The following is a 16303-nucleotide window of genomic DNA, read 5'->3' on the forward strand; positions in this document are numbered from 1 at the left end:
CTGTTCTGTGCTACCTATTTCAGACACAACTGCCTATCATTATCAGTACATGTGTCCATCGCACTGAACTGTAGAGTCAAAATCTCATCTTCACGCTGATGTCATGGTCAAGCATAAACAACAATGGGGGTTGTGGTGTGATAGCATAGGTGGGAGACATGAAGAGACCCCTCTCCCTACAGAAATGCTAAAATCCTGATTTTAAGTTTTGTTTTTAAAAAAAAATATTAAATATTTTTATAAAGTACTGTTAACTAATAATAAGGAAAACAAAATCTTAAACAGTTTTTAAAAAATGACGCAGAAACTGACATCAACTACTGAAGAATTTGGGCCTACCTTTGAGATGAAGTCTGGAGACTATTTCTCACCATCCACGTCCACAGAGACCATCTTTGTGAAAGGTACAGATGACTCCAGCTCTGACTCTTCGGAGCGCTGGCGAAGATGGCGCTGGAGCCTGGAGATGACTTCCTTCGGACTATGAAGAACAACCACGCATGAGTGAAATTTTGGCCCATGGTGCAGAGGTGACCAATCTGTCCTGGCCCAGCGATACTGGACTGCTGAGGGAGAGGACCAGACCCGGCGGATGCAGTCACTTTCAACAGAGGAAGAAGGTGAAGTTGTCGGTGGAACCAAAGAAGAGGAAGTTTATCCAGACACAGAAGAAGAGGAAACTGATATACAAGGGTAGGCCCTTATCTAAATATGTTCAGGACAAGTCCAGACCCTGCAGTACAATTAGATACTTTGTCTAAATAAATTGAAATTATGTCAAAGCAAATGAATCAAGGTTTATCATCTTTGAATAATCAATTGACTGGTATGAAGGAAGAAATGGTAATCATTAAGTCTGATGGGGCAAAATGTATGAAGCTGGTGGATAAAGTACAAGATAAAGTTAAGAAGTTTGAAGAGGACTTTCATGATTGTCATGTAAGTGTTGAGCAATGTAAAGAAAGGATGGGACAGATGGAGGATTCTCAATGGTTGGGAAATACAACAATATGATTTATTAAAGAAGATTGACGCTTTGGAGAATAAGAGTCGAAGGAATAATGTTAAAATTGTTGGACTACCTGAAGATTTTGAAAGGGTAGACCTGGTACAATTTTTTCTAAAATGAATTCCTGATGTTTTGGGAAAAGAATATTTTCCAAATAGTTTAGAGCTGGAAAGAGCTCACAGAGCAATTAGAAAAAAGTCCTTTCCTGGACAACTGCCACATTCCGTATTAGTCAGGTGTCTGCATTATCAAGATAAATAGTTCAGAATGCAAGAAAAAAAATCAAGGTCCTTTGGTTGTTAAAAATAATAAGAGTTTTGCTTCTCTATTCTGATTTGAGTCAAGCTGTTATTAAAGGTTGTAAAGTTTAATTCTACCAAAGCTGTTTTGTGGAAGGATATAAATTTGCTTTCCAATACCCTGCTATTCTTAAAAGTTTTTTATGAAGATTTTCAATCCCAGTTTGTTAGAGATGATACTGAAGCTCCTACTTTTTCTAATTCTTTGCCTCATAATAAAGTCAAGAAAGTCTTTCTCAACAATTCAAATCAGCTCAAGAGGAGAAGAAGAATGGTTGTGCTGGAGAAGGAATGTCAATAGTTGGTTGAAATTGACATTGATGATGATCTGGTTAACAGAGATTTGGAGGAAGCTTACTTGAGATTATTCATTGTTTTTATTGTTTTGTTAGAAACATTAAAAAATAGGTGCAGGAGTAGGCATTTGGCCCTTCAAGTCCACACCACCATTCAATATGATCATGGCTGATCAGTACCCGGTTCCTGCCTTCTCCCCGTACCTCTTGATCCCCTTAGCCATTAGGTCAAATCTAACCTATTCTTAAATATTGACAAGGAACCAGCCTCAACTCCTTGCTGTGGCAAAGAATTCCACATATCTACCACCCTCTGAGAAGAAAATTTTCCTCATCTCAGTCCTAAAAAACTTCCCCCTTATCCTTAAACTGTGAACCCCTGGTTCTGGTTTTCCCCAGCATTGGAAACAACCTATCTGTGTCTAGTCTGTCTAATCCCTTTAAGAATTTTATGTTTCTATAAGATCCTCCTCTCCCCCCCCCCCCACAATATTCTAAATTCCAGAGAATACAAACCTAGTGGTTTTGTTTGCTTCTCCTTCTGAAGTTGTTGGCCACTTTGTGGCATTAGTCACTTCCCATATAATTGAGGGAGGTCTTACTGTGGTACATTCCTTTTGTTGTTGGGTTTTTATGGGGTTTCTTTTTCTTCTATTCTTTCCTTTGAGGAGATGTATTATATATTGTATATTGACCATGGAGTCCCACAACATGTGGCATGGAGGTTTTTGAGGTAAATTAAGATGATGACTAATTTACGTTTTGCTACTTTTAATGTTAACGGGCTCAATAATACAATTAAAAGAAAAAGATTTTGGCTTGCATTGAAAAGTTGGAAGTTGATACTGCTTTTTTGCCAAAAACACATTTGACTGAGAAGGAACATCAGAAATTAAAAAGAGATTGGGTTGGTCAGGTTATAGCTTCCTCACTTAATTCTAAAGCAAGTGTAGCTATTTTGATTAATAAGAAATTATTTAAGTTGAAATCAGTAATTGAATCAGTTGGTAGGCTTTTAGTTGTTAATTGTAAAATTTATTCCAAATCATGGACTTTGAATATTTATGGTCCTAATGTAAAAGATGAGAAATGTGTGTTAGATTCCTTTCTTAACTTGAATCAGCCATTTTAAAAAGTTATGCTTGGGGGTGATTTTAATTGTTGTTTGGATCCATTATTGGACAAATCTCCAAAAACTGTAATTAGGATTAAAATGGGAAAACAGATGATAATGTTAATGAAAGATATAAATTTAGTCGATGTATGTAGGAGATTAAATCCTAAAGAGAAAGATTTTTCATTTTATTCATTTTGACATGACTCTTATTCTAGAATAGGTTTTTATATCGGCACAATTACAAGGTCGTGTTGTATTAGCTGAATATAAAAGTAGAATATTGTTAGATCATTCTCGTATTAATAACATATACAGGTTTAGAAAAGATACAATGCATTGATGGAGATTCAATTATTTGTTGTTTTAAAAAAATATAGAATTTTGTAATTTTATAAGGGATCAAATACAGCAATTTTTGAAAATAAATATGGATTCAGTTAATAGTAAATTTGTTTTATGGAATGCTTTAAAAGCATATTTGAGAGACAAATCATTAGTTTTACATCAAAAATTAAGAAACAATATTCATTTGAAGTTAATAAATTAGAGAAGGAGATAGAAATTTTAGAAAAAGATTTACAACAGGATGCAACAGAGATTAAAAATGTATGTTTGATTAATATGAAATTACAATATAATTCATTACAGACATAAATTTGAGGTTATTACAAATAACTAAACAAAGATTATTATGAATTAGGGGAAAGAGCTCAAAGTTTTAGCTTGGCAATTAAAGACAGAACAAGTTTCAAGAACAATAAATGCTATTAGAAAGGATTCAACTAGGAGCCTGGACTTGTGATCCAGAAATATAACTCTCACTGGAGTTTACAAAAAATTGCTGGAGAAATCAGGCAAGTCATGCGGCATTTTTTTGTATCAAAAAGAAGATACATAAACAACATTTTGAGCCTGAGCCCTTCATCAAGGTATGAGCAAAAAGTAAAAAAGCACCTGAATAAAATAGGGTGGAATTGGGCACGAGGAGGAGCACAGGCCCTCAGGCAAGAGGACATAGGTGGATATGGGTGGGAGAGAAAAAAACTCAGATGTGATGGAGGGTTATCTGAATTGAGAGCAAAGGAGGTAAAGAGCTCGGAAAGAAGACAGGGATGGGGAAGAGAAGGAGACAGGGAAGGGAACCAGAGAAATCAATGTTAATGCTATTCAGTTGGAGAACACACAGACAGAACATTAGCTGTTGCTCCTCTGATTTGTGGGGGCTCTTTTCAAAGATAGAGATACACTACTAAAGTTTTGCTTTAAAGATACATAATGGACATTTTGTTTCAAAGACATGGATACATAACCAACAGTTAATTTCAAAGATAAAGTTTCGCTGGCATTTTTGTGTAAACTACAATCATAGTGTCTGCAGACTTTCTTGTTTAACTCAAATCTCTTTATAGAAGCTTGGAAATCCAAATCCAGTTTCATAAATAAATTCTGGTGATAATGAAACTCTTGGCTTATTGTAAAGATAGATCTAGCTGGTTGACTCATATCTTTAAGAAATCAAATCTGATAACTTCTAATCCTACATGTGAGACCAAACACACCACAATTTAATTGACTGTCATTCATTTTAAGGAGAATTAGAAGAAAAATGTGTGCAGATGTGCATCTTTGGCTGCAAAGCAATTAGACTGTGGTGGGTACAGAATGTCTAGGAGGAAAAGGAGGCAGTAGGTTCCTTTGGATAGTTCACTAGGCAAATGGTCAATGTCATTTAACAGCAGCAGAACTTTTAAGTAAGCACCAGGACCTTGCTTGGATGATAATTAGAAGAGCCTTCCTGTAAGATCTTTCATACACAGCTGGAGTTTCAGGTCAGTGCTTACTATCTTTTGAGGTGGCTGTGGTGGGTGTTAGATTGTCATCTATCTCCTTCTGGAATGTAGGTTTGCTAAGAAGATCTGCAGTCGAATGCAGTGGTCTTTCTTGAAGTTCATCCAATATAGCTGCACTATAGGCTGTTTCTGGAATTCATTTCGAGGCAAACGTCGACTGTTACTGGAAAATCATCATTTCAGGGAAAGAGGGACATTGACCATTCGCAAGTGTGGCACACTGAGCTTTTCCAAGGTCTAGGACCAGGTGCATAGAGGCCTGGTGGATCTGCCACAAATTTTCACCGATGAGCTGGAACCTTTGGGCTTAATCACTCATGGAATATTTACAAAAATAAATAAATACAAAATATCTATAAAATGTCAACAAATTCAATGATGTAGCCTATATGTTGAATAATGATACTATTGTTCTAACAGAGTATAAATATATTTCAAACTATTTTTAAAGAATAATATTTAGGAATGGGCAATAATAACATTTCCAGCAACAACTGAGGTATTATTTTGCATATAATAATTTGAATTTTATGATGACTATCAGGAATCCAGTTTAAAAAATCAGGTTAAAGTAATCCTTGCTATGTATTCCTACGTGTATGCTTTAATTCAGATATTGTTCTACTTATGAAGCTAATCAATATTATAAATTCAAAGAAAAAATGGATGATAAATTTGTCTTAAAATTCTCACATAATTCCTTTTATCCAAAAGTCCATCAAAAATTCTCATTCAAAAAAAAAATGTACACAGAAGAATTAACTTGCAGTTAAGTGAGTTCTTATGGGATAATGGGTTCCAATAGTTATTTTATGTGAGTAAAATGCACTAATTTGTCAGTATAAAATGTGTACAGAAGTTCTGCCGTGTAATTTAAACCAATGGGCATTTGACAGGGATATCAATGCTATTTATTAAGGAAATATACCATTTAGTGTCCAAGTAATATTAAATTCAGGAAACTATTTTTCAATGTCAAAGTGAAACTATAAAAACAAAGTTCTGTTGATAGGTTATAGTATGTACAAGATGAACAAGATTTCTGTCTGGCTTTTCATTTTAAGAATGTAGATGTTGACAATAACACATGTGTCTGTTAGTAGAGTTCTTTTATTATAATCATATACTCCTTACATCATTCTACATAAGAAATTTTTTTAAACTTCAGTACATTTTAAACTATAACACATTGAAGTATTCTGTAAAGTGCAACTGTCTTTTGGCTGAAAATCAAAGAAAATATGAGGTCGTAGAATGTCTAGGACTGTTTTTTTTGGTGAACCAGCAAGATAGAAACTTTCATTAATCTCCAGCCCACAGTCGCTAATCATCTTCAAAACTTGTCCGATGGAACTTATGGGTGCTCTTCCTGTTATTAAGTATGTGCGGAGAGGACATTCCATGTGTTCATTTTTGGCAATGAATTTTTTCTGGATTTTTCCCAGTAATTCTATAAATCCTTTGATATGGTTCTGTTCGTGAAACAGGGAAATGACAACTTCAGAAAGAATTGTTCTGCATTAAAGTACACAATCAAAATTCCATATTTCTTATCTCAACTAATTAATTTCAATGACAAGTTCAAAGAAATAGTGAGATCTTTTCTCACTGCCCTGTTATGCTTAATTAAAAAATTGAAGATGGTTTCAGTTAAAGCTCCACTGACTTCAGCTGTAAACCACAACTTAAACTTCTTAAAAGTGTCATTATATATAATATATATATTAATTTATTTATAACTAAACACACACTGCAGAGAGAAAATTAAAAGGGTGTAACTCAATTGCAAAGCTCAAACAAAATTGAAACTACTTTCATATTAAAGCAATGTGAAGCAAAGGGGGATTTCTTAGTTTTAGGCTTGCAGTGGAGAGTTTTACCTGCCAGAATCACGTATCTGAAATTCTAGCACAATACTGCTTTTGGTCTTTCATCATTCTTTTCAATTTTTTGAAAACCATTTGAGCTCTGCAGTGGCAAACTTTTAATATCTGCTCTCAGTAGGTGAGCTACCCCACCAGGACTGCAAGATTGGAAGATTACTTCCATGATGCCATCTGAGCGCTGACAGTTTCCGGTGCCTTTCTATATTGTGTAAGTAATGTTCTTCAAATCAAATATTTCTGGTCACTTAAAGCTGAAAGATCCCAATGCATTGGGAATAACCTTGACATTATTTTTGTAAAACTTAAGCAAAATCTTTTAAAAAGGATTGCTGAACATGAATATATAAATTATTTGCCTGACATGTCAGCATGTTCCTTGTTCAGTAGAGGTGCAAGGAGTGTGGATTTGGAGAAGAAAAAGAATGAAAATTAAATTCCGTACCTTGAATTATGAGATGAGCTGTAAGAAAGAAGTGATATTGGTCCCTATACATTTCTGTTTTCTTAATGTATGCCTGAATTTGTACAAGGAAGGGTCTGAATCTTTAATGTAATTGTATTTGTATCTTAACTCAGATTTGTTTTCTTTCACTTAAAGGTAAGTACGGGCTCTTAGTACATTTATCATTGGACTATGAAGGCACCAGATTGACACTGGAACATTTGACCATGCAGTGAACAATAATAAAAAATAGCCATTGCTCTTTCATCTTCAGGTCCAAGTACAGCATATGCTCCATTAACCATTTAGAAAGAAACAATTAGAAGTTGCATTTATGTGTCATTAATGCATCTGGACATACACAAAATATTTTCATTAATGAATTACTTTCAGATCTGTGCTTCACCAGTACAAAGAGAAGCTGACTTGTGTGTAGGCACAGAAGCCTACAAGCTAAGTGGTGCAAAATGGTTCATTAAGGATCATGTTTCTGCATTGCATGACACTGTAAACAAGTTCATATAATGACAATCAAATGAATGGTCAACTACTCTACTTTTGATAACAGTTGAATGGTGCATGCTGCCCTGGACACCATGAAAACTCTATTTTACTTTTTAAAAATAAATATAATTTTTAATGCCTGTTTATCAGACTTTCAACTAAAATGCAGTCATTGTTGCACTATAATATCAATGTTAAAATATTTACTTTCATTCCAAAAGTTTATCAATGTTAAAATATTTACTTTCATTCCAAAAGTTTGAAAGCCTAACCGATAACCCAAACTGACAGAGAAGCTCCCAAATGAGTTGACCTAGAACAAAGTTATCTTTTTCTATAGATATTAGCTCAGATCACAAATTGCTTTTCTCCAATGCAAAAAGAGCTGAAATTGCAGTCACAGTTCTGCCTGCAAGTTGCTCAAGATTAAGTAAGGATCCTATGTAAATTATGTTTTCATTTTAAAATTATAGCCTCAAGGATTGGGCTGATGTAGGGAGAGTGTACTTTCTATGTCTAATCTCTTCACTCTGATCATTATTATCTCACATTCCAATCTATGATTTTTAAAAAATACTTTATCCAATAGCTTTTTGTGATAACAGACATTATTTTGGATTTCCTGGGAACAGATATGTCACAGCAGCCAGATAAATAGTTAAATTAACATTTTTAAAAAATGGCCTAAGGCACAATGCAGAAACTGCTGACCACAAAAGTTCAGGAAAAATGACTGGGTAGAAAAGAATAAATTTTAAAAATAGACCCATAATAGTCGAAAGAGAATTAGTAAATCTAGAGGTTTTAGTAAGTTCCAGAGAGGAGCTAACGGGGATTGTGTAAACAATGATCTCCAAAATATAAATAGATATACAACAAAGGGTGGGGATACAAGATCTGAGGATCGAACAAGAGTTGGAGTTGAAAAATAACCATGTAACCATTACAATGATTGATTTTTTTCGCCTTAAATTCAATCGAAATCTAACGTTAACAGGAATGAATTGAGAAAAAAAACTCCAAAAGATGTCTCAATTAAAAATGCAATGCAAAACAAGAAATTAAGTTTTCCTTTCAAAAGTGAGCTAGACTTAATTTTCTCCTCCCCTATTCATATTTGCCTCTATTAATAACCATTTAACTGGATCATTTCAAATACTCACCAGGGTGCTGTGCTGTATTACATTTGTTAAATAACTGATGCTATTCTCAGAAATGCACAGTTGCAATATCACAGGATTATATGATTAAGTTTCAATATTGTTAGGTTCATAAAGTTGCAGTGTAAAACCGATTTTTGCTACATCCACTCCAAGTCTATTTACTGCTTTCATAGTATAAAGGGGTAATACTGGCAAGATCTTCAGATGCAACAACAATAAATACATTAATTCCAGATTTGTTGAAATTTCCATGTTGATTTCCTCAAAAGTTTTGCCACGTTTCTTCAAAAAAAAGTTCCATGTAATTTGATTTTTTTTCCTTCCTTGTCATGACAACAACAATTAAAGAGCACTTCAATAATGTACTTTCTTTTCCCAGACTATTAAAATATATGGCTCCATTTGGGCTCATTGAGAGACCATTTAATCGTCTTGATTAAGGTCCTAAATGAATTTCAGAACTGCAGAAATCACAGATTCGTCAATATCAGATGTTTCCAACAAAGGGCCAGATTGTCTGATCCTCTCTGACTTCAGTATCTCTAGATTCCATCTCAACTGTTCCTAGGGTCTCTAAAGTATTCGGCATTGGAGGGTGTCTGGGTTTTGGTGTCTGATGGCAGGGCATTTGAAGTTCTTTTTTTCTTTGAGTTCGACTGCTAGAAATCTCACCACTTAATTGTGTTGTCAGGTATATCGGCCTTGGATGAGACTGACATTGCACTCAACCAAAATGTACTTGAGAGTAGCAGGAATTGTGCAGAAGGGACATGCTGAGTCCTCTCCCAACCATAGATTTAGGTTTGTCGAAGAGGGCAGGATACCATATGTGGCTCTAATGATAAAGCTTTTTCTATTTGACTCCTTATTCCAAATAACCTTGCAGGATAGTATCCTCCTTTCAATGCCCTCCCATCTTATCCATTGTTCTTGTTTTGGTTAAGGTATATGGCTTTAGCAAACCTGGTTGCTTCTTGTTGGCACACTTCCTCCACCACCAGCTGCCAACGATTAGATGGAATTGCTTTCTGCTAGGTGGTTTCTTTGTTTCTAAGCCAAAGCCCCCTCTACCTTTTTGCACATATTTCCAGTGTTGCTTTGGTACATTTGTATTCCTCCACAAGGCTAGACAATGCAAATGAGAGGATTCTATCCCCATAATGCTGTACTCTACTAAAACATCTGGATAGCCCAAACCACTTCCTCATTTGTGAGCTAATCAGTTTCTCCATTTTCTCAATGTTTGATAGACACACTTCATATATTAATGGGCACATGTGTCATGGTTGTATGTTGAATTGGAGACACCACATCTTTAGCTTCCCTGGGAGTGCAGTGTTGTTAATTTGCCTAAGGCCACCAAGTATATTCTGCCTGAGTTGTTCAACCTCGAATGTGTCCTTTTGGGTGGCATTATACTAATGACCAAGGCTTTTGATTGGTTTCTCCAGGACAGTTGGTATTGGTTCTTCATTAATGCAAAAACATTTGTCTGCAAGCCTGCCCTTCATAATGGAATTACTGTTTAAGACTTGTTCGGTTTGTGTCTTGGGTAAACTTGTACCTCTCACTTTGTTCGTTTTAGATTGGTCACAGTGTTTGAGTTACCGAAAGAAAATAGACACACACACACACACACACCGAGAGCAGTTCAGTTTATACAAGTCTTTATTGCTAAATAGCTAGCTGAATTCACACTACAATATGCAAGCCCTAATGCCTGGACTGGTCCCAACTGCCAAAGCAAGCGACGACTGCACACTTGTAGTAGGTTGTCTGGGTGCCGGTAGCAGCTTCTCCACCTCCCCAGACTGGGACGTCGGTTTGGAATCTTGAAGTTCTTCTTGCTGAGAGATGTTGCCACCTCTTGGAGAGTCTCAAACTTCAGCAGTGGGAGCATGGCTTATATTACCCAAAAGTTGTTTACTTCAGATCTTATCTTTTTGAACAAATTATTTAATTATCTTCAAGGTCTCCTGACAGTCTGCGACCAACAAAAGACAACTGCATCTCTTGACCTCATGGTGGAAGTTGGATAATGTCTACTGATTCATATGCATCCCTAGGCCCCATAGTGTAAATTTAGATAATGTCTTCCTATTCAACTGCATCCTGGGCCCCATGGTGGAATTTAGGTGTGTCTACTAAATATGCATCCTGGATCTCATAGTGGAATTGAGATTATGTCTTCTGATGCAATTGCATCCCTTCTTTCATAAGCTAATCTAAATCCTCCATTACAGTTTGATTTCAATTTGTGCCTATTTGATGTTGCCATGAAGCTTATCAAGGAGATGCTTAATGTAGGCCTTTGTTGTTAATATGGTTATGTCATCCATGTATGCTCTAACTGAAGGAAGACATACCCCACTCTTCAGGTAATGCACGGATGATAAACTCCATTGCCATGGTGAAAGCAAGGGGAGAGATTGTGTAACCTGCCATTATGCCTACTTCCAGGTGCTGCCAAGGTGTATTCCTGTGTTGTCATAGAGATCTGGAAATCCTGAAAATGCCTGATGAGATAGGTGATGGTCTCTGGAACCCTGAAGAAGTTGCAGGCTGTCCAGAGCATCTTATAAGGGACTGATCCCAAGGCATTGGCTAGATCAGAAAAAACCTACTGAAATCAAACCAACATAGCTTTAATGAAGAGAAGTCAAGTTTGACAAATTTGATAGTTATTTCCAAATAATAACAAGAGTCAAAGAATAGAATCTGTGGAACTACTGTATTTTGGATTTCCAGAAGGATTTAAGGTGAATGCATATGGCATTGGAGAGATTATGTTAACAGCTGATTATCAAAGTCAGAATAAATTCCACTTTTTCAAAGTGGAAAGACATAAGCAGCTCCAAGGATCAGCCCCCTAGCCCTCAATTATTTTTGATTTAGTTAACATCCTGAACAAAGTGGCAAAGATATCCAAGTTTGATGATGACATAAAGATGGGTGGGAGGGCAGGCTGCAGTGAGAATAGATGGACTCTGCTACATGATATGCATAAGTTAAATAGAGGTGAAAATAGTAAATCATCTTTAGAGTAGGGAAATGTGACATAGGAGGATCAAAAAGACATATTAAATAGTGAGTGACTGCATTATTGTCAGAGTATATCCATGACATCACAACCTTGAGATTCTTTTTTCTTGTGTGAGGCTTGCCACTTATTGCTGATGCAAAAAACTGACTCAAAGTACATGTGAACAAATAAAGAAATTTAAACAAATTGCAATACAGAGAGTGAGCAAAAAATCAATAAAGTACAAATATAAGAGACCTTAAATAAATCTCTGGAGTTTGTTGTTGAAGAATCTGATAGTGGAGGAGTAATAGCTATTCCTAATCCTGATGGCATGAGTCTTATGGCACCTATACCTCTTTCCTGATGGTAGTAGCAAGGACTGAGCATGTGCTGGGTGGTGTGGATCCTTGAAAATTGCTGCTGCTCTGTGATGGCAGAGTTACCTGCAGATGTTGTCGAAGGTAGGGAGGGGTTTACCCGTAATGTCCTGGGCTGCATCCACTACGTTTTGCAGGGTTTTTCACTTGGCGGGGGTGGGGGGGGGGGGGGGGGAAGGATTGGCATCACCATACTAGGCTGTGATCCTGTTGGTCAGCACACTTTCTACTACACACCTTTAGAAATTTTCCAGGGGTTCTGATGTCATGCCAAACCTCCACAAGCTCCTGAGGAAGTAGAGGGAGGTGCTGGCGTGCTTCCTTCATGATGCCATTTAAGTGTTGGGTCCCGGAAAAATCCTCCGAGAGAGTGACTCCCAAGAACTTAATTTGCTCACCCTCTCCACCTTTGATCCCCCCAATGATCACAAGATTGCACATCTATGGTTTTCCCTTTCTGAAGTCAACGATCAGCTCCTTGGTTTTGCTGACATTTCAGCATGAGGTTGTTGTTGGTGCACCATTCAGCCAAGTTTTCAGTCTTTCTCTAGTATGCTGACTCATCACCCCTTGGCATCATTAGTGAATTTAAAGATGTTGTTTTCATATTGAGTCACACAGTCATAGATGTATAGCAAGTACAGCAGGGGGCTAAGAACGCAACCCTGTAGTGCTCCAGTACTGATGGAGACTGTGGAGGAAATCAACTTGGTGAACCTCCTCAGCACTGCCTCCAAAACCCATATATTCTTTGAGTATGGAAACCAAAATTGCACTCTGTACTCCAGGTGCGCCATCATTAGCACACTGTACATTTACAAAAGAATCTTAGTCCATTTCCTCTCGCAATGAAGGCCAAGCATCCCATTTGCCTTGAATACCTGCTACACCTGCAAACTAACTTTAATACTTCTCTATTATTAAACTCCAACTCTCTGGCAATGAAGGCCATTATGCCAATTGCTCTCTGAATTATTTACTCTGCCTGCATGCTTACTTTTTGCTTCATGCACAAGAACAATTAGATCCCATCATCCCCCTCAATTGCAGATCCGAGACCACAATCAGTGTCCGAACACTGGCGTCAAATGATTAACTGGGTATTAACTGCCTCTACCCCAACTCGTATCCCTCAAGTTTGCTAATGCTGGCATGCTGATTAAAAACGGTGGAAAAGGGTCAGCAGATAGTCACCCATTTCCAGTTGAAGATAAAACACTCTGATGCCCGGGGATGGGTTGTGTTCAGTGGAAAAGCAATTAATGTCTGAGCTAAGGGTGGCCCAGTGGAAACTGCACAAAGGGCTTCCTATCCCGGGACACTGCGCAGCCAATTAACTGGAATTAAGTGCAAAAGGGGCTACTAAATCTATACACTGTCAGCGCTTACAGTTGGGTTTTTTTTAAATAGAAAAGCCTTCATTAGGGAGGTCACATATTTTATAATAGTAGCACCTTTGTAAAAGAATATTTGGGCCCCTATATAGTCCAAATATGGTTGCCATATTTTTTATAAATACATCACATTTGTTCTTTAGATTTTATATGATTTTTCTCCATAGGTATACAACTATTGATCTTCCATCGTGCTATCTGTATAGGGGAGTCAGATTTCCAAGTAATCGCAATACATTTCTTATTTATTTATTACTTATTTCAATAAAATTGCCCAAAAAATAAACCTCTGAGTCATCCATGAAGGGCACCTGTTTTCCTTGTTAGTATTTCAGTAATATCCTGCCAGAAAGATCTCACCTTCACACATGACCACATAACTTGTACAAATGTTCCTATTTCTATATCACATCTAAAACACATCTCCGATATTTCTCATTTTGATTTACGTAATTTCTATGATGTGAGGTATAATTGGTGTAGAAAATTATATTGCACTAATCCATATTTTGCATTTATAATTGACGCCATGCTATCCAAACACTAAACATTAATCAGAACTTTATTGCAACTCCTAATTCCCACTTCTATCTCTAGCAATTCCTGTAAGCCTGGTTTTGCACTTTCATTTTGGAGAGTGGAATACATTTTAGATATAAATTTGGATGTGTTCCCTAGCCAAATCGTTCATCCATCTCACTAATTTTAGGTGAGGCCAAATTTTCTCCCCATCTTTCTCTTAGATACTCCATACTTATTTCTTAATTGTTCAAAAGACATAAAAAATCTTTCCATATAGCAATCATTAACATATCTTATTCCTTTGTCATACCATCAATTCAATATTTTGTTACCCAGATTCATCGGTAGTCATACATTTTAACATAATGATGTACCTGCTTTTTTTTTCCCTGGCACATTCATTTATTTCTTGCCTTATTCTAATCATGTGTATTAATATAGGATTGTCTGTATTTTTGTTATTGACTTAACATTCCACTTATAAATAAAGTCCTTCATTTTTTCCTCTTTTATTGAATTCAATCCCATTTAAATCCACGAGGGGGAACTGTTTTCTTCAAAGAAAGATTATAGAAATCTTGCTTGTGTTGATAGATAATACTTCTTAAGTCCTCCAAATTAATAGTCCCATGTTAAGTTTTCCAGTGCAATTCTTGGTACTTTCTTATTCCATAGGAATCATTTAAAGAAATTTTAATTAGTACAATAGGCAACAATTGAGAGATAAATGTGGTCTAGGTATCTCTAGGTATCACCTTCATTTTTATACAATTTACCCTTCCTCAATGTAATTGGGAGATCTTTCCATTTCTGTAAATCTTTTTCTTTTAGAGGGGTATAATTAAGCTTATAAATTCTGTAAATTATCTCATTAATTCTAAGCATTTAATTCCATCCTTCCTCCATTTAAATCTACTAACTTTTTGGTATCTTAATCCAAATTCTTCAAAGGCATTCTCACTTTTATCCATATTTTATATCTCAATATTCTTCCATATTTTTTCTAATATTGTTTGTAATCTTAATAATGATTCAGCTGGGTCAGACATATATAATAGCACATCATCAGCAAATAAACTAATTTTATGTTCTTCCTGTCCAACTGTGAAGCCCTTAATATCCAGATCTCTTATAATCATCCAGAATGATAAATGCAATAGAAACAGAAACTATAATATATAAGCAAAAATAAATAAACAATATCATATGACACTATATAATTCAGAATTAGTAAGAGATGAAAATGAGATGGAATAATTTTTAACAAATGTTGAACTTCCTAAACTAGAAGAGAGAGAAAAAGATGACTTGGATGCACCTTTTACAAAGGAAGAAATAAAGAAAGTGTCATATGATATTGTCTAAACTTTATTTATTTATTTTTGCTTATATATTATAGTTTCTGTTTCTATTGCATTTATCATTCTGGATGACTCTTCTGCTTTAACCTGCCAAGATAACACTTTGTGTGCCTGTTTTCCTAGTTCATAATATTTTTGTTTAGTTTTTAATATCATTCTTTTCATTCTGTTTGTAGTGTATCATATTGTAACTTTTGTTCTAATATTCTATATTTTTCTTGTGTATCTGATTTCTTTTGTCCATTTTTTATATCCTTCTCTAGACCTTCTAAGTCTAAAATTTTCTCAAGATTTTTAATGTAAGAAATAATTTGTCCCCTCAAATAAGCTTTAAGCATATCCCATATTAGAAAACTGTTGTCAGTGGAAGAAAGATTGTTTGCACAAATTATTTCTATCTGTCTTAATAAATTCACAAAAATCCTTCTTTAATAATGTAACATTAAGGCGGCATCGATACACTTTCTTGCTTTTCCATTATCGTAATAGTTAACGTTAATGGCAAGTTGTCCTATAAAAGTCTTGCCAAATACTGTTTTTACCATTCTACTTTGTAACTAGGCAGACATTAAAAATAGGTCAATCCTTGTATGTGAATCATCTACCCTTGAGTAGAAAGAGTAGTCTCAGTCTAAGGGGTTGAGCCATCTCCATATATCAATTAAATTTAAATCCTTCTTGAATGATATCATTTTTGCAGCTTTCACGCTAGTTATTGTTCTCGCTAATTTGTCCAATATTGGATCTAAACGAAAATTGAAATCTCCTCCAATGAATATATTTTGTCTTTCCCCCTGCAGTTTTTAAAAGCTATCCTTCATAAAGACGTCACCTTAATTTGGGTTTAAATGTCCATGATTCTGCATAAATTTTGCAGTGTGCCATTAGATTGATCAGTTAATGTCTCTTCTATCATTATTGGTATATTCTTATTATTTAAAATTGCTACCCCTCTTCCTTTTGATCCAAATGAAGACAATATTATTTGCCCCACCCATCCTCTTTTTAATTTTGCATGTTCAAATTTGGTGAGATGTGTTTCTTGTAAAAAGACTACA

At 35.6% G+C, this 16303-nt stretch overlaps 1 protein-coding gene across 3 annotated transcripts in view; it reads right to left on the reverse strand.

Moving 5' to 3' along the window:
• Positions 1–352: 352 nt before the first annotated feature.
• The window catches only part of LOC138736645 (cytosolic 5'-nucleotidase 1A-like), a 150571-nt gene continuing 134620 nt past the window's right edge, over positions 353–16303 (reverse strand). For 2 of the 3 annotated variants that reach the window (XM_069886471.1, XM_069886469.1), the window contains one exon: positions 5664–6043. In XM_069886471.1, coding sequence (XP_069742572.1) covers positions 5729–6043 — 315 coding nt within the window. In that variant the 3' untranslated portion in view covers positions 5664–5728. Of the gene's footprint in view, positions 482–5663; positions 6044–16303 lie in introns of those variants that run through there. The other variant, XM_069886473.1, reaches the window with a different exon arrangement.

Source organism: Narcine bancroftii, chromosome 6, assembly GCF_036971445.1.
Source record: "Narcine bancroftii isolate sNarBan1 chromosome 6, sNarBan1.hap1, whole genome shotgun sequence".
Taxonomy (NCBI): Eukaryota; Metazoa; Chordata; class Chondrichthyes; order Torpediniformes; family Narcinidae; genus Narcine; species Narcine bancroftii.